We start from the raw sequence: 19,479 nt of genomic DNA on the forward strand, positions 1-19,479 counted from the left end.
TGTTCTAATGTCAAAGCAAATCTATGTTCTACTTGTGGCACCTGCTGTGGCACATACTTCAGCTACTTTAGGGTAGTACTAAGCATACCACCATACTTAAAGTCCTGTCAACATAGCTGTGATAAAGACCCTTTGGAAAATGTATAGCTTCACCCTAAAATAATCATTTATCATAACTCATAAGGGAGAATTAATTGGCATTTAGTACTTGTAATAATTTGGATTAGTGCCCTTCATGAAACAGGGCCATGTATGTAAGTACAGGCCTCATATAGAATAGGAGTACTTTCATTTTTAACAAGGCAAAACAATTTCTCTTACAAATAAACTCCATTTTTAAAAAAATACCTAAGACAGTCAATATATTAGCAAGTGCCGTTGCACTGAATACTCTTAAGTCAGGCTTTGGAAATATCAGTCTGTATTACTAAATACTGAAAATACTATCATAGCTTAGATTACAAGTTTATAACAAAAATAGATTAAACTTTTTTTCTTTTACTAATATCAACATAGCTCAAATGATGGGTTAACAAAATGCTGTATTATAATATTACTGTCCACTATGGAAATACCTGTGCTATGGACTGACAAACTTTGTCTATAGCTTATGCAAAAACATACAGATCCCTCAACCTCTTTGGCATGTTACATATTATGACTGGATTTGAGAGTGTGCACTATCAACACATGGATGATGTTTCCCAGATGATTGTTATATCTATTACATAAAGCTAGAAAGGAAAACAAAAGATGTTTTAAGAGGGAAAAAAAAAAGTTACTTTCTTAGTATTAACTCATGTTTACCTCAGAAGTTTCTGTAATCATCCTTTCTTCCCACTGAGATAAGTGTTCGAGTCTGAAATCCAATCTCTCCTAAATCCATTATATGTTTGTTTGTTTGTTTGCTTGTTTGTTTTAATGGATCTCCATGCTTCATAGGTTTGTCATGACAAGGCGTTGCTTAAGTGAACTACAAATAAATGTAGATGATCCTTTTGATCCTGTGGACCATTCTCCTGACTTTCTGTCACTAACATGGGCTTGTTTGCATTCTGCCAACACAGGCATCTTCAAACTTTAATTTCTGTGATTTAGGCTTATATGTCATTCAAAAGATTGCAAAGATTGTGTGCTCTGAGTGTTCACACGCTGGAGCAGAAAAAGACTGTCTGGTACAAAGAGGAAGAAGGTGTGCTACACATTGACTTTGCAAGATGGCAAGTTATGTGGGAGTCCTGCCAGCTCTCTCTTGTGAAGTGAGTTTGCTGTGGCCTAGCCATAGTCATTAGAGAGGGGTTCTCAAATGTAAAGGTGAGATGGACTTACAAGTTGTTACTGTTGATAAGAAGAGCAGGGAGGTTGCTCTTCAGGACAGAAGGAAACAGGGACATGAGCACTAGGCTGCCTGCAATCCTTAGTTTTACTTCCATACTCATAACACCAACAAACATTAACATAAAACTGTAGGGGGAATAGAAGAGCTTTTAGAACCCTATTGTAAATTAAAGGTATGTTTTCCAAATGTTATCTGAGAAGAAATCATTGATATTTTGCCTGAGGTGAAAATGCAAACTCTGATTTACCATTGCCAGGCAGCTCTGCAGTCATTTGTAGTGCTACAAAACAGTTAACAGAGAAACTGAAATATTTGCATTTGCACTGAAGAGGGTAACTTTGTGCTAAGTAATGGGGAATTGGGACCATAATATTTTTGCTGTGCTAAAGCTTTATTTCTAATGTGTTGACAGACAGGACAGAAAAATAAAACCCCAAGAGACAGAAGTTCTCTGGTCCTCCAAGCAAACAGGCTTGGGTCACAGGAGGAATATGCACAATGCAATTCATTTCCTGCATGAGACTCCTTGACTCACTAACTTCCACAGCAGCTTGATTCACACCTTACTTGGGGAAGGTACTTGTAATCATGCTGTTTCAAAAGCTGTTAATCTTAGAGCAGTTCTGTTCTTTGCCCTTCCTTCTTTAGAAGGATTTAACCACTTTTGATATTCAGACTTTCTGTTATCCATTCTGTTTTTTTTTTCTGAGGGCTGATTATCAGTGTACCCACTAATACAAGCATGAGACTTTCTAATTACACACTGATATAGCATAAACAGCGCACGGCCTTCTTATCAGTCTTTACATAAGATGGGCATGACTTTGTGTCATATCTGAGCTGCAGCCAGCAAAAGCTCGGCTTGACAGCCTAGTGCTTTTTCCCTCTGGACTATCGCATTGCACATTCTTACAGGGTCGTGCATGATAAAAAAGGATAAGGGGCCTCCAAGGAGACGTGACTGATACCTTATTGTCTGCGGAGCTTTTACCTCTGCACTATCACTGCAAATCTCTTCACAGAGGCTGCAACAGATGCTAGAATTATTGCCTAGACTACAGGGCAGAGTAGCATAGAGCTTGAAATCCATGCTTTCATTTCAATTCTGTTGGTCTGTGGTATTCACACAGAGCAGAAGAGTTAGATGAGATGATGTTAGATGTTTTGAAGCAGAGACTGAAGGCAGTGTCTTGTTCTTCTCTGACAGAGACAGAATCTTGTAAAATAAGTTTTCTCTTATGTCTCAGTTTCTCCTTTTTTCTATTTGTATTTTTATTAGGAACTCATTTTAATACCTGGATGATTTCTTTATACCAGCCTTCTGTATCATTTGCCCAAAATACTGCTTGATGTCTTGTTTGTCACTCTGTGAAACACATTGATTCTTTATTTGCAATACTTGTATTACCCTGAGGTACAAGGCCAGGGAAGGTCTGGGCCCTGTTATGCTAGGCACTGTACATACGTGGAAGAGAGACATCAATGCTTCACTGTTTAAAACAAGAGAATTTCCTCAAATTTCTGGTGTGTCTTTTCATCAGAGAATATGGATAGCTAGATTAATCTAAGCTTACATTTACATTTTCTCTGTGTGGTTGATGCATATAGCTTTAATATCAGCTACAGTTTATACTTAATTTCCCTCTACAGCCTCAGAAGTCTCTCCAATTTGATAATAAAAGTTTGCTGGTAAAATGCTATTTCCAGTAGTGACTCAATGTTAAGACTGAACAATAGGAGTCTTTTTCTAGTTCTGACTTTGGATAGCTGTTGAAGAATAGCATCATTATGAAATTGTTGCTTTCTAGATATAGAATAGGAGGTTAATGTCACTGTGTGGAATAGAAATTACTTTTACTTGAACATATGCTGGACTGGGTATGACCCAGAAGACTCATTGGTATGATCTGGAATTGTGAAGGAGCTCTTTTCTGAGGATTTTATGAAGGAGATACACAGGAAATGGAAGCAGAAGGTAGAGGGTTAATTTCTTTCAATCCTGGAAATGATACAAAAAGGCAGAGGGGAAGGCCATTCAGAAGAAAACGCCCGTCACCAGCTGAGAGAACCAGATGGACATAATTTGTGGTACTATTTAAAATATGTCTAGTAAAAGTTTGGGAGCATCTTCGGACTTTATTAGGCAGTTACATGTAAAATGCATATGTTGCTCCCATATCATATATGTATGTAATCTTACAGTCTCTTGAAGAACTGTATAATTCTATAAATAGAAGACCCAACCTAGGATAAAGAGAGATTACTAATACAGCTCCATTTGGCACTTCTGTCTGCCCCAGGAATCTCCCCAGCTGCCCAATAATCATCCAAGCATTCTTAATTTTAATTTATTTCCGCTTCTTGGTATCTGAAGTAAAAGCCTCCTGTTGTTACATAGGTGCATATTCACTCTGAGAAATTTTTTCTGCTGCCATTGCAGTTGGCATAGTTTTGATGTAGAGCACATCAAAGTTCCATTGCTGTCAGTTTTTAAATATTTTCTCTGCAAACATGATTCATGAGACTAAGCAATGTTATTGAACAAGATGCTGTGAGAGAAGGAAGGATATAAAAAAAGGAAACAGATGAAAAATAAAAACTAGGGAGAGTAGGAGCCAGTCATCCACTAAGTAATCTCCTGTTTTAAGAGGGTTTAGAGAAACTTGGCCAAGATCAAACTCTGACAACATATTAAAACTCCAAAACGCCTACAGATTTTGTTTGCACGTGGGTGTACAGCTCTGAAAAATATTACTGTAGATATAACTCTGCCTAGAACAGAGAACTTTCATTATTCCATCAGTCATCATGCTGGCTGGATCTGAGATTTGCATGTTGGTATTAGGGAATACATCAGTCTTCTTTAAAGACATTTTTGCTTTATGCAGTCCAAAATGTCACTTTAATTTAGCCATTCAGATGCTTGCTTGATGAAAAAATAGAGTGATGAAGCTCAGTGTCCTGCAGTTTAGTTAAGTCCTCATTTGAGATCAAAGTGGAGGGTTAACTTTTTTCTATGTGTTGCTTTCATTCCTCATTTGTATCAGGCAAATAACTGTTTTACTAGCAGCAGGAATCCCTATTAAAGTAACTGTCATATTTTGTCATCTACACAATTCATTGTTTAGCAGTTCATTTGGTGCCAGATGAAGGAAAAAAGACAAACCCGGCACAGAAAGGCAGACCATCTTAGACTTTCTGAAATTCTTTCTTGGTCAAACAACAGCTTTCCTGCTGCATCTTCCAAACCAATTATTTTGACATGCTCCAATGCAGAAGTTAGTGTCTAATGCAGCCAAGGAAAACACCGTTAAGCCAAATTCTGAACTTGATTGCATTCCTTCCATGGCCTTAAATAGATGTTCTGTGAACATTTAGTCCATAACAAAATATGCAATCAGATTATCATAATTAGTGTATTTACCCTGGACCAGGAGAGGAAAATTCCTAATTTGGACATGCAGAATTTTGAAACTCATTTGCAGCTAGGTGTGTAGCTCATTACCTCTGCTTCCAGTGCTTCTGAGAAAAATGTCTGCAGTTATCAAGGAAGGAATGAAAGATAAAAGTACAGCTTTGAAATGGAAGTGAAGCACCCTGCAGAATAATTCTGTTATGCCCAAGCTATGCGTAAGTTACACAGCTTGATGATCCATAAGGAGCTGTGCTCTGAATCAAGGATGGATGAATATCTTAAACTAAGAATCAGAGCCACATTCATCTAGGTAAAGCCTAGCTGAATATACCAAGCAGGCTAATGATGATTTTTCACACATAATTTATGCACCTAACCTTTGTTACCTAGGAATGTTTATTAGATACGAACGTGTAAGCCATTTTTGAAAATTTATCCTAAGCTCCTAAACCACTGATCACGCTGCCAAACTGGTAGAAGTCTTTATAATTTACTGTTACTTTCCTTCCAAGTATAATTAACTACCTGAAAGAAATAGGAGTGTACAGAGGAGTGAGAGTTGGAGGAGTATATGTAGACAGCATGCTTCAAGGCCCTGCCCGAAACACTCTATTAAAACCTGCGTGCTCTGGAAGAATAATCCTGCCTTAGCTTGGTGCTGCTAAGACCAGTAAAAGGTGAACACCAAATCCAGATGAGATAAAACAGGAGAGAAGCCGCGTACCCAAAAAGGAGTTGGCAGAAACATTGCTCCCCAGGTGAACAGGTAAAAGTATCACTAACCAGCAATATCAGTATCACAGGCAAATCTGCAGGCTGTGTTTTGCAGGGGCCTTTTGGTTAGACAGAAAGTGTTCATTCACAATTGATGGCTGCCCACTTTGCTATCTGTAATTAAAACAATGGAGATTTGCCATTGGACCCCCTGGAATGTAGCACAAAATAAAGTTGAAGAATTTATTAAGATGGGATACATCTTACTTAGCATTCCCGATGCAAACTAGAAGCTCTCTAACCCTCACCTGTTGATCACCAGGGTGAGCAGCTTAGAAGGTGAAAGGCTGTCCACAGTAGCACGTCAGCTGGATAGGAAACTACTGATCAGGCTACTGTTCCTGCCTTAGTACCTTCTTTCAAGTGCCAGTTACTGGTCATAGTCTTTGCACATTGAAATCCACACACACACACACGTGCTGGGTAACTCCTCGGGGAATTCAAAACCTGTCATCAGAGACAACAGATCAGCTTGTCCACATGGGAGTGCTTCTCTGGGCACCTAAAAGACTGGGGAATGAATGTTGACAAAGTAGGGAATACACCTGGTATTACTGCTGGCAGGGGGTCCAAATGTCATCCTCGTCACAACAATAACTAAGTTCTTCTGTGAGTGTCAAAAAGTTTCTGGTTTTCCTATTGTGGAAGTAGTTCTATTTTTCTAACAGTGAGTATTGGGAATATGCTGCTGAGTGGGATGGTCAAGTAAACGTGCTTTACCATTTTGGAGAACTCTAGGGGGACTGGGAGTTTGAATAAATAATTTTCCCTCTGCAGAAAAAATAAAAACGCAGTAGCTTATCCAAAGATAATTGAGGCTGCTTGAACTATGCACTCTGCTGAATTAGGAATCATGAGATCACAGACTCCTGCCTTTATCTGGAATGGAAATTCCCCAAGAACAGCTTTCCTTGTAGTGGTTGGGAATTTTTGAGTGAAGTTTCAGCCCAAAACTTGGGCATAAAAACAGAAGACATGGTGTGATGAAGGTGAGTGGCATTGTTTGGATCTTCGAACACAGGTCAGTTTAAATGAAGAGCCATTCACCATAGGCAAATTAATATTAACTAGCTGAGGTCATTCATTTCTTAAAGCTCTTTCTAAATAACCTGCTTCTAAATCAGCTTACGGCTTCTCAAATTTATGGGACATTCTTGTTAAAACCTTATTTCAGTGCAGCCTCTTGATGTTGCATTTTCTTAACTTAGCAGTATTTTCAGTTGTACCTTTCAGGATGTGTTGGCTCATAAACAATATTGATGTTTAATGAAGACTTTCTGTAAATTTTCAGAACATATCTTTGTCTTTTGTGTAATGTTTTGTAAAAGATTTTTACTTCAGATTCTCCCTAGGAAATGGTGCAGGTTGGGAAGGGGAGCTGATGAAGCAGTACTCTGTAGGGAAAGAATACTATCAGTCCAGGTTACCTTCGTGTATAGCACACCCAGTTGATCTGACTTCTTTCTGACCAGAAATTAAACAAGCTTGTGAGCCACGTAATGTAGGAGCCACTCTGTCAGGGTTTACTTGGCCGCCTGTTTCATCACAAGCTTGATGGTTCATACAGGAGAGAAGTCAAGTAGGTAAATTGTTATGGTTGCCAAATCTACCCATGTTGCATTAGTAGTTGAACAAAAATCACTGTATCTTTCTCAATAAATGATACTTTTTCCATCTTACTAATTTGATTTTTTTTTTATTTTCGGCCTGAAATAGCCTTTAGCTACAGACAGTACCAGTATGTTAAAACATTTCATTTCTATTATTTCATTTTGTCTGTAAACAGGAAGCCATTCTAAAGTCACATAAAAATTTGTTATTGTAGAGTATATGGAAAATAGTATATGGAAAAAAGACAAAAAAACACATTTTGAAAATTTTTCAGCTTAATACTCTACGTGCCCTGAAGCCTCCGTGAGATGTGTGGGAAGGTACTCAGCTACATTTATGCAGTAGAGGATTATAAAGCTGGTGGATGTAAAATTCACTTAGAGGGATGCTTTTACCTTGAGAAAACCATATATATCACTGGCTTGTACGTTGTCAAATAAAATCTGGGGTTTTTATTATACTCTGCAAGCTTTAAGTGGGAAATTTTTGAAGACTGCTGTACCCACCACTTTAATGTGTTAAAACACCCAAAACCAGCATTGGCATCAAATAAAGTTCAATCCCTGTCCTCAGCAATAGCCATATCCCTCCCCAGGCAAGATAAAGAAGCAGTAAAACAAGATGCTTCCTTTTTTAAAATTCAGATTGTGTTGCTTTTAATTATTATTTTGTCAGTCTTCACAATCTTCAACATAACAAGTTTTCCCTTTTAGATTTGAGATTATATCAATATGTTCAAATTATTTCCTGTTAAACAAATGTGGTTCCTGTGGCTTCACAAGAGAAGTGGCATCTCTGTGTTCGATTAAAAGCTAGGAAAACAAAGCCTAAGCTATTACATTTTAACAGGTAAAAGAAACATCCTCAGTCCCTACAACTTCCCTTCCTTCCTGAAACATCCAGCAGTTTACCTACCTGTTAAATGTGTCAAGATTGTATTTTACTTGCTACCTTTTTAAATTTCCAAGGATCCTGCTGGGATACCTGGCAGGATGTCATGTTATGCACTAAACATGATACAACATATTACAGAAGAAATTTGCATTGCACTTTCTCAGGGGAACTTTGCTTCTGTTCTTTTTTATTCACTTGGATCTTGAAAGGAATTCTTCACTCTCTGAAGTTTGAAGCCTGTGCTTTTGTTTATTCTCTCACAGAGCATGGATGAATGCTACAGGTACAAAACAGTTATTCTTGTGGATAAGGAGAGTGTTTAATGAGTCATTGATACTATATGGTGGATGGTTAATGCTGGGTCATCCAATTGAAACAGATTCACATTGGGCAATATGGCCTCTTAAAACCTCAGATGTAAAAGTAATGGCATGATACCGAGTGTAGTTCCTGCAAATTTAGTCCTGATTCAACATCTCTGTGGACATGTGCTACATTTCATCTTTCATACAGATGCCTTTCTGTGTGTACTATACTATTCTAGCATCTGTAGGCAAAGGATGGAGTTGAATACTCATACTTCTGGTTTAGAGACAGGACTGCTATTTGCTGTGTCAAACTGGCAGCTCGTGTTTTAGTGATCAGAGGAAGAATTACTCCCCTGGTATTCTGGTGGCCAGAAACAAAAAGAACTCGATAAACGAATGCACATTTAATGAACAGTTAAACGTAAGCCTGCGTCAATGTAATAAGTACCCTAATTTACAAACACACAGGAGAAGAAGAGTCACTTATACATCAGTCAAATCTGTGCTGGAACCTCAGGACCTACTCAAAGTCAAAGCTATTTTAAGTTGCTTAATATCAGAAGTGGCTGCAGGCCACTAACTGCCAAACTAAAACTCTCAGTATTGTCTCAAATGCCCTTTTAGCCAGGCTTTATTGTTGCTGAACCTATCAAAAGCTCTTCAAAGTTATAAAGCATTGTGGTCTTAGTTATATACAATGAAATGCATTAAGCAGAATGAACTTGAAAAAAAGAAAATCTTACCATAGTGGCCAATAGCAAAAGACATAAACCCCTCAGTTTATTGCTAATGCTTGTAGCGGGAGACAAGACAAATTGTGTTTGTATGCGGAGGTCAAAAAACTGCACAGAATGTAGAATTCAAGAACCTGATAGCTGTGGAAATATGAAAGGCCGTATTGATGGCTGAGATCTGTCTACCTGAAACACAAAAGAAACATCCCACCTTATAAAACAGCCTTAAAATGAATTAAATTTGAAAAAGAGAAGTAGGGAAGAGGAAGGGGAATCTTTGAAGAAACTTGGCAGTTCTGATCCTGCAAGCACTTACAAGCTGAGTGTAACTTTGCTGCAGGGAGTTGTTCTGTGGAAGTTGACAGAACTGCTCGCACACACGGGGCTGCCAGAATACTAAGGATCAGTACCTCAGTTATATTCTCAGTTTTGATTTGCACTAAGGTTATTAAACTCTTTCATACCAAAGAAGAACTTACTCATTTGTTCCTTAAAAACTGTTGTAACAAAACAACCAACATTTATTATTATATGACTCACCTCTCTGCTTCCATTTCATTTCTGCAAGGTACATAGCACACACTATCCTGGCACAGTACATAATGCTAACGGAGAATAGACTGAATAGATCTAACAGCTATTTTTAGATGAAGATTGGGAGAAGAGAGATTACTATTAGTCATACCATACAAGATTTAGAGAGCTGCATAGTCTTCTTGCTATGCCAACACATCCTATTAAAAGCCACATCCACATTTTGACTATCATCTGTATAGTTGGTATACATAGTCATGCTTCTAACAGGCTAAGCTGCCTCCAAAATATTTCCTTTTTTTTTTTTTAAACAAAGGATTGACAATTTTTTAATCTGATAATGTGGAGTTGAGGCAGGGAACAGAATGATCTTCCTTCCAACCAGGGACAGGAGCATTCACACTGACTCAAAAAATCCCCCAAAGCCTTGCCTAGGGCAGTCCCCTAAGCGTTGCCTATGTGCTTCCTTCCATTTCCCAGCTGAAAATCTTTTACATTTGGCTTATTTTCACCACCTGAGTCTATTGCTTGGCAAGAAGGGCTAGCTGTCTGTCATCTTCTTTGAAGAGCCTATATATTGTGCATGAACAGCAACCTTGTAAAGGCATTAAGCAGAAGGAAAATTTCTGGTGTTAATTGAGGTGGTATCATTCCAGCATGGCCTGGCGTACCCGAGACTGAGGTAAGCCGGATAGCTCAAGTGCCAATAGCCCTTCTGCTCTTGCAGTACAGATTTCAGCACAGGGTGTGCTGAATTGTGCTTGATTGGCCGTCCCACAAAATCTTTGTGCTGCTGTGGCATCATGGCTCCTGGTACCCAAGGGAGGTAGATTAAAACTATTTTAGGTGTTCTCGCATGTATTGTAATCTCCCTTCCTAACTACAGATGAAGCATAGCCTGAGAGGCCACTTCAGAGTGTCTCTGCAGCTTGCCAGCTCAGCTCTGTTTAATATAAATGGAAGCTCTTCAAGGTGTCAGTGGCACATTTTGCAGATGCCCTGAGTGTTTGTTTAAGGCAGGTTTTGTTGCCTCATTAAAAACAAAAAAACAGAAAGGGGAAAAACAAAGTAAAGCCTGGCAGTAAGTTGAAAACAATGAGACGCTTTCTTCAGGAAAATGGTAGCTGCAAAAAGGGAATTTTCTTTAGGTTTGGTTAGTGATACATGCGAGGACTTTCATTTCCAGTTTCCTACAGTCTTCCGTCTTTACATTTAATCGGCCTTGCTTACCTCTCCCGTCTGACACTTAAAGGTATAAAAGCCATCATCAAAGATAGTGGGATGTTTGCTCTATGGTGTAGGTTATCCAGGCTTTTTCTTTTTTTGTTCCTGTTTTATGCCTTCTGGCAATGTGTCGAATGAAATGGTGAATTTCTGCCTGGTGACTTATCCTAGTGGGTTTTTTTCCTTTTCTTTGCTGTTTTTTCTTGTCCAGAATATGGGTTTCCCTTTGGAGCTGTTACACATTTATTGTGGGGACAGCAGTGGAAAGTGACTCATTGAGGAAATTTATGTTACTGTTTCCTAAATTAACTTGTTAACAATGGGAGGGGAACTGATGTCTCCAGTCCAGAGATAACTACTTGGATTCATATGGGGACTCACCAGTTCAGTGCAACTGTTCTGTTCTGGGATTTCAAAACATGTCTCTCTCCTCCTTTCAGTAGGTCATGCTCCTATGCGCAAAATAAGGAAGTTTTGCTGCTGCTTCCAGGCATTGTGAGCCTCGGTGCTTAGAAAGCCTCTGAAGGTTTATTGGAAGCATCTATACAAAAACCCACTTGCAAAAATTTAACAAAGGGAGATTTAAATGCTGTTTTCTCCATAAAGGAAACACATTTTATTTTCTAGTGATCCTTAGTGTCTGTCCATTGCTCTTCCTGTAATAGTATATTCTAGTCTTTGGTAACTGATAGCTTATGTCCTGTCTCTGAGTTCTAGCCTTTCTGACTATGGAAAGGAACATTTTCTTTTAATATTTTCTTCTATCCCAGAGATCCTGAAGAGGAGATGGTATTCATTGCCAGTGCTTTAGGGTATTTCTAGTGTTAGTGAATACTTGATTCTCTGAAACGTTGCTCTTAAATGAGAAGAGGAAAATATAACATTGATTTTGGGGTTGGGGTCAGGCATAGCTCAAGTCCTGGAAAAAGAAGAGGCCCTGGCTAATGCTGCAAGCTACCATATTAACACCTTCTCAGTTGTATAGGCCTCCCTAAGTGTTTTTGTCTGCCTTGTAAATTAGGAGTTCCTTGCAGTAGGAAAGCTGTGTCCATCCATCTGTTTATACAAAAGCATTCTTGTTAGTATTTTAACACTCAGCCTCTCAAATGCTGCCTGATCCCTATGTCTCCCCCTTTGGAGTGGAGCTGAGGGGGCTTGGATGGGAACACTGTGCTGTTCTCAAGGTGGTGCAGCAGCTGCACTTTGTACGCTGCCTCCCAGAGCTCCTGCTAAGTAGTATTTACTCTAAACCCAGTGCAGACTTATTTTTTAGGGCACAGCTGTCACTATCGTACTATATATTCACCCAGTATACAGATCTGCTCACAACAGAGCGTAGTAAGAATTCTCTGTAGTGCATTGAAAGCAACATGTGATACTTCCAGCCTGCCCACTTGCTTTAAGCTGGGGATATTGGAAGTCAGATGTCTGCCTTGTAGGATATCTGTGAGGGCTGAAAATTCACATGTCTGAAGCAGCAAGTGTTCCTCTGCTTTTCTGAGAGAGGTGAAAGATGCTTGGCTTTTCAAGATGAAGTCTGTGCTTGGGCGTGAGGCGCTGAAGAAATACTATTAAAATTAGATCTGTCAGTGGTACCCTGGCTTGGATTTTGTAAATCAATTGACAGAAATAGCTATACTTTGCATCTCTGGTGAACATCTCACTGTAGCCTTAAATAAAGGCTTTTGCAACACCTAGCATCTGAAAGCTATGTTGTAATCCAGAGCAAGTGAATTAAGATTATTACAAAGGTTTTCTGAAACAGTTCTGTCTAGATCTTGCCCAGAGATGTTTTAAGAAAAAAAACATTGGTGGTCAAATTGAAAAATGCGTATTTGGCCTAGACAGAACTATATTTCTCTACTTTTGTTACTTGTGTTAATAGAAGAGAGGCTGAGATGAGAGCAAACTGGAACTTACTGTGTAGACAGATCTGAATCTGCAGTCTAATTCCAAGGGTTAATTAACATTCAAACTTCATTTAGAAATATTTTTTAAAAACCTTTTTAAATAGAAAATAATCCCTAAAGATTTCACAAAGACACAGTGAGGTCTTCTTTGTTTGTGATTATATTTAGTAAATTTTTAGTAGATCAGAGATGACTTTTCAAAGGAAAATACCAACAGATAAACCCTTTGCATTCCATTCCTTTCTGCTGGATCTTTAAAAATGGGAACAAGATAGTCTTGAATGTGCCTTGACACTTCAGATCTGGCTGCCCTATATCTCCATCTGTACACTGGTATTTTGTCCCCAACAATTACTGACTGTTCTCAATGTCTGCTGCAAATGCACACTGTGGGTTCACTTGAAAGTCTCACAGGGAAGCCTGTTAGCTTCTAACTAAAATAGGTATAATTTTGTACTTTGATTTGAATATTTTATACAGATTATACATCCAGACTTTAATAATGCCTTCTATATAAAGCTCTACAGAACCAAATAATCTGCACAGCGTGCTCTCAGCCCACGGGAAGACTTGGGGAAGAAGTAATTCTTTCCTGATACTTATGATTCTGAATTACAGATACAGTAAACTAGATCCATCTTCTATACTTTTGAGTCTTACTGTCTATGAAGCTAGGATAAGCTGAATTTTAGATGTAAAGTGACATCAGTGGAGTGCTGGCCCCTGAAGTGAGAATTGGAAAGGTAGGGCTGTATGAAGGAATCCAGCCCAGAATTTGTTACCATTATACTTAGCTGAAAAGATGACTACAAATCCCTTTCATTTCCTTTTCAAATAAAGGAACACTGGCTGATAAGCCATGATTGAGACGATTTCCTTATCTTTGACAGTATGGCTCTCCTGTAGCTCTTTGCCTCAGAAAGGGTGTTGCAATGGCCGTAGTTAGAAATTCATAAAATCACAAATCCAAAGTTACCCAGGACTTTTTGTTTGATAGATTCTTCTGATAAATATATTTTTCGTTTAGGTAGTGTATTCTAAAAGTGTTAGGCAGAAAATATCCTACTAGAGTAAGTAAAATCACATCACTAGTTATAACCATCCCCTCCCTCTAAATTTGACTCTAATTCTAGGACAGTTGTAGTTACCTGCTCTATCTTTATTTTAAGATACAACATTTAAATTTGGGGCTGCAAAAAGCAGAAATCTGAGAAACTGAGAGGGAAGTTGGTATGTTACAACTATCTTAAACTAGCCCCAGATCTAGACTTCTTTATCCTTTCTGTGGAAGCTCTGCTTCTCGAGGCTTATTTTGTTTGAAGCATCACTAGGGAGTGGAAGGAGAGATGTATGTGTTAAGTAAGAATTCCCAAATTAGGGCAGACATTTGACTTCAGTAACTGGGTTGATGTTTAAAAACTAGTCTTTGTTCTTGATGAGCAAAAGGGGGAGTTCCCAGCATTTGGAACCAGCTGTTTGCAGACTGGAAGTATCAGCATCACACAGTTAACGTTTTGTGGCGAGAACCTGCAGTTTTCATGAGGAGGTAAAAAGTGGTGTCTTAGAAAAGTGATGTGTGTGATTATTTATTAAAAAATCTTTATCAAGAAGATACTCGAGCCTTCATGTCTACCTGACTGGCAAACAGTTTATGTTAATAGAGAAAAAGAATAAACTGAGAAAGACTGAAGTGTCCTACTTAACGAGTTGAAGTCTTAACTGACTGATTTATCTGAGTTTGGCTTTTGTTCACATTTTGCCTTTTCCTGACCTCTTATTTTATTGCAGATTCTGTTGCTTGACATATTTGGGGGACTGAGCAGGGAAGGGCCTTTCAGTAACTATACAAGTACATGTGGGTATGCAAATAATCCATATTCTTTATAGGCTTCTAGATTCTGTGTACTTCGCACAATGCAAGTCAATGAAATGCATAGAAGCTAATGTTTCTATAATAGGTTAGGAAAACTATGCTTGTAATATGAATCTCTTGTTTCTACTAATCTCTTTCTTCGAGGGTGCATTAGACTGCAGAATAAAACTCCATCATTGAAACTACCACAAAGTATTTCCCCACCCCTCAATTCCTTAACACCAGAAAAATGCACCAGGGAATGGCACTGCCATTATCAGTCAACTCTACTTTGCATGAGAACATTGTATCTGTGGTTGTCCTTCACTCAGAAAACAAAGAACTCTTACTGCTTTTATCTCTAATGGAAAAGATCTAGAAAGCTGTCTCTTCCAGTCAGATCAGTTCTGGGATGTTATTTACGGTGCCTAATTCCAAAGTAATCTCTATTTTTAAGTAGAGTGTCCGAGTATTGAGGGTGCTGTGTTCTAGCACCCTGATACTAGGGCTTGTGTTCTAGTAAATTGACAGCTCCCATTGTCGGACTACACTGTCAATTCGACTGCCAGCCTCAATACTGAGCACCTTTAACGGGGTGTTAAGAAAGGGGTTTTTTTCCTTTTTTCTTCTTTGTCTCTGCCAGTGGAAGAGCACAAACAAGCAGTCTAGGGAATTGTTTTGGAAGGACTTTTTTGTTTTGATTATGTACATATTTTTAAGTGTTTTGAGGTCACATTAGGGAAGGCGGGTTAAGGAATTTCACTTCATGCTGGATGAGGAAAAGTGTTTGTATTTGTCTTGGGTTTTGGTTTCTTTAGGAATTTAACTTCACAGTTTCAGCCTGGCTGAATTCACAGGGGAATTTTGGCTCATAATCAGACACATCTTTCTTTTATGTTCACTGTGCTGAAGGAACAGAGTTTTTGACTGCAGCCGTTGTTGTAGTATTTTAGATGATCCTTGGGCTTTTTTAGAAGTGAAGCATGTAAGGAAGTAAGTACCTAAAAATAAGAGCAAAGACCTATAGCTTATGTCCGTGCCCTTTAAGTACTGAGTGCTGAAAGCAGAGGACAACTCTTCTGTGCTCACTAAAATTTGTCTGGCTGATGGTAAGTGAAGGCTCTTCTGTTTCAGTTGGAGTTCCCTAATGGAGTCAAGTTTCATAAGTAGCTGTACTGTATCAATATCAACCAGATGCAAGCTGAGAGGGCTGTGTGAAATTGAGGTCAGGATACCATCCATTCGGCGAAGATGCAGTTCACAAGGCATCTGGAGCTAACAAAATGTGATGCCATAGTGAACGACCAGAATTTCTGAACTGTTGTCTCAGTAGTTGGGTTTGTAGTTGAAGAATTGTGGCTTCTTGTATCTAAAAGTGTAGACAGTGTGTCTGTCTTTGGAGTGTCAGGTCCAACAGGTTGATGAGGTCATCTTGGGTATATAGTAATCTGTCTTGGTAATGGAGCTGTAGTTGTATGTGGGTAAGGTTAAGCAGAATGATTTCCTATAAAGCTCACTATAAAAGAAGCAAAGCATGTCCAAGGCCCCTCGCACACATTCATTTTCCATCCGCTCAATGTAATGAATTAATTTGGGGAAAAATGGCTTTTAGGAGGAAAAATACAATAAAATCATGCAGTAGATAGTGGTTCATTAGTTCTCTGCTTCTGAGTAATGTCTCTGTATACTACTCCGATATAAATAGTAATAATTATCCCCTTGAGGAGGAGGTAATATGTGTTAAGGGAACCACTACATTGGACTTAACCTCTCAAAATGGAAGTAATGACAAGTAGATGTTGTCCTGGACCTTTACAGAAATATGAGTTAACTTTGCGTTTGTTTAATTGCCACAAATTTTGTTGTTCCACCCATACAATAATAGATACAGCTAGTGTTGTATCTATTACTGTATTTATTGCTGTATCTATTCCTCATTATAATTCTGGGTGAGTTCTCTAGAAGTGGTTTGTGTACAGAATGACTTATCCTGATAGGACTTTTTTTTTCTTTTCCCTCACAGATCACCCCTGGCAGCAAGGCAGCACAGTCACAGATGAACCAAGGGGACCTTGTGGTAGCCATTGATGGAGTCAACGCTGACAGCATGACCCACTTAGAGGCCCAGAACAAGATCAAGTCAGCCAGCCACAACTTGAGCCTCACTCTTCAGAAGTATGTTGGTATAAGTTAAAGTCTTTGCATTCCTAAGGGCATCCTATGAAACTTGTGACTAAGGGATATAAGTGGTTTATCTCAATCTGTTAGATTTATTTGAAGTGTTTATGGCACAGATATGAGATGGAAGGCTGAAATCTGATCTGATTCTTGTAGAAATCAGCATGGATTCTTATAGAAATCAGTATGGTTGATATGTTGAGTGTATCTGTGTTGAATTTAGCCTATTGAATACAGGTGTAATCCCATATCCATTCAAGCTTCTGTTAAAAAATAAATCCAACAGTGGTGATGTTTTGCTTATTCCCGTGTGGACAACACAGTTTTGTTTGGTTAATTTATGAATGACTAATCTAGAAATGACCGTCGTAACAAGTGTTACGAGTGCATGGGAGGAACCTGTCATTCACAGGGTGAATAATCACAGCAGGCTGAGAATTTGTGTTAATGGTCTGGCACCTGTGAGTTTGAAAGTGGCCGCTTTGCATCTGACACAATAAGAAAGGTGTAGCCTGAGTGCAGGAAAGGAAGTCAGTAGAACATGGAGAGGGCAGAATTTCTCAGAGATGTGATAAGAGTTGTCTTGCCGTTGAGAAAGCAGAATCTCTTCACATAACAGGTCTCTTAACCAGGAAAAGTTAATGTTGCTTCCAAGGAAACTTGTTCTCAAGTCAGATAACCTTGCACAGAGATTTTCTGTAATAGTTGCATTAATATTTAAAGCTCCATAATTATATAAAGCAAATAACGGCTTTTTTTATTGCGTTGTGGAGAAGATAATTTTTACATAGGCTAGGCAAAGACTGGTACAGAAAGCAGGTTGTGATGTGGAAGTACAATTTCTGAGAACATACCAGAAAATCTCATACATGGATGTGCAGTAGAGCTAAGCAGTACCAGGAACAGACTAACACCTAAGGGAAAAAGATCTTTAGCTGGGGTTTCCAAGACAAAGCAGGGTACTCTAAAGCAAAATGTATGGCTGAATTTCCCACATGGCTTTGTAAGTCTCAAGTTTGTCTTTAAGTGGGTGTTCCAGATAATGTATAAAATAAGTTCACAAAGTAGAAAGAGGCTAACAAAATTGCTACATATTTGTTAGCTTCTGTGAGAACACTGGGTAGACTTATATATTTCCTGGAAATGTACTATATATTATATTATATCTATATTTTATATCGATATATATGCTATTATAACGATAATGTATTTCCTGGAAAAGAGTTTAAATTAAAGCTCTTCAGATTTTCAAAAGTTCCAGATTTTCTCAAAGAAAAATCTTTGAGATTTTTCTCAAAGGGTGTGGTCTAGCTGTTTCAGTGAATGCAAGGGAGGTAGGGAGATGCATGGAATAATTTCTGCCACCTCGTATGATGTGCATATGTGCCTCTAGTGTGCTTAGGCAAGATATTCAGCCAAAATTAAAGCGAGACCGGCAGCCTAATTCTAAATGTACTAAAATGGTCTTTATATCAGAAGCCAGAAGAAAATGGTCTTCCAAAGCTGTTGAGGGAAGATGGGGCACTATCTTGATGCGTGTAACTGAATTCTCATCCTATGGCCCACTCCAGCTTTTTTGCTCCATTCTAATGAATGCTAGTGATATTATGAATATATGTATGATATCTTTTTAAAAAATATTTACATTGTTCTGGATTATTTTGTATTTGAAAGTTAAGGAAAATCCTTTCTGATAATTTATTTTAGAACTTCCGTCTGCTTTCCTATTGGATCTTTGTGTTTTTACATTGAGAGAAAATGTTTCTTATTGTGCTTTGGCTTGTTGCACATTTGGAGTTAATTTTCCTGAATATTGGACCTGAAAAGTGGTCCAGTGGCTGCCTCTATGGCCTGGCATTTAAAACTACAAACCACCACCTCTCCTTGCACACAGAGGAAGGGTTCCCAAATCTGTGACTAACAAAAACAGATTATCCTAATACATATCACAGAAGCAAGTCACTTAAAACAGTACTTTTGATCAAGTGTTGGCAGGGTTATTTGATGTAAGTAATTGTTGTGCTTTTGTACTTGCTGACTTCTAAATTACAACACCAGCAACTCTAGTGGCCGCATCATTAAAAAGAAGTGTTTTACAGCATCCAGGACAGCTTATTTATTGTTTAATGATTGAAGTAATTGTTAGTTTTTCTTAAAGTATTTTCAGACTGTTAAAGCTTTATTTATTTTGGTACACATTATTCTTTGTCCACATAATTCTAGTGGAAGTATCATTGTTTATTGCTTTCTTGCTCTATCTATTGTTTCTTTTATTTTTTTTAAGGCTTGTCTTGTCTCTTGGTTCCAGAACAATAGTATGTGATTCAGATAATTAACTTATGTGGATAATGAACAGCCAAAGTAAGCAGTAATGGAGTGTTCCACAGACTGAAATATGCTTGCATAGATAATAGATGTAGATGAGTTAAGATCCATTTTGAAAAGAAGAAAAACGGCATAAAGTGATATGAAATACTGTTAAGCACAAATAGGTCAGACAGCTTCTTTGTTAGCAGGTGAGAACTTTCACAGATTATGCTTTTGCTCTGAACTTACACAATTCATAGAATCTCCTCTTCAGTATGACAGTTGCTTTTTGATGTGAGCTATTGGGTCACCAATGCGAACTATTCAGCCTCACTAGAGTTATATGGGAAAAACAAATGACAAAGACTGAAAAGTAGTTTTTTTTTTTTTAGGAGTGTT

General features: G+C 38.3%; 1 protein-coding gene across 10 annotated transcripts in view; it reads left to right on the plus strand.

Annotated features, from left to right (window-relative positions):
- Positions 1 to 19,479, plus strand: part of LDB3 (LIM domain binding 3) — a 136,117-nt gene that overhangs the window by 23,488 nt on the left and 93,150 nt on the right. For all 10 annotated transcript variants that reach the window (XM_076338296.1, XM_076338294.1, XM_076338297.1 and 7 more), the window contains exon 3: positions 16,619 to 16,770. In XM_076338296.1, the coding sequence (XP_076194411.1) occupies positions 16,619 to 16,770 (152 nt within the window). The remainder of the gene's footprint in view (positions 1 to 16,618; positions 16,771 to 19,479) is intronic.

The sequence above is a fragment of the Aptenodytes patagonicus genome, chromosome 5, assembly GCF_965638725.1.
Source record: "Aptenodytes patagonicus chromosome 5, bAptPat1.pri.cur, whole genome shotgun sequence".
In the NCBI taxonomy this organism is placed as follows: Eukaryota; Metazoa; Chordata; class Aves; order Sphenisciformes; family Spheniscidae; genus Aptenodytes; species Aptenodytes patagonicus.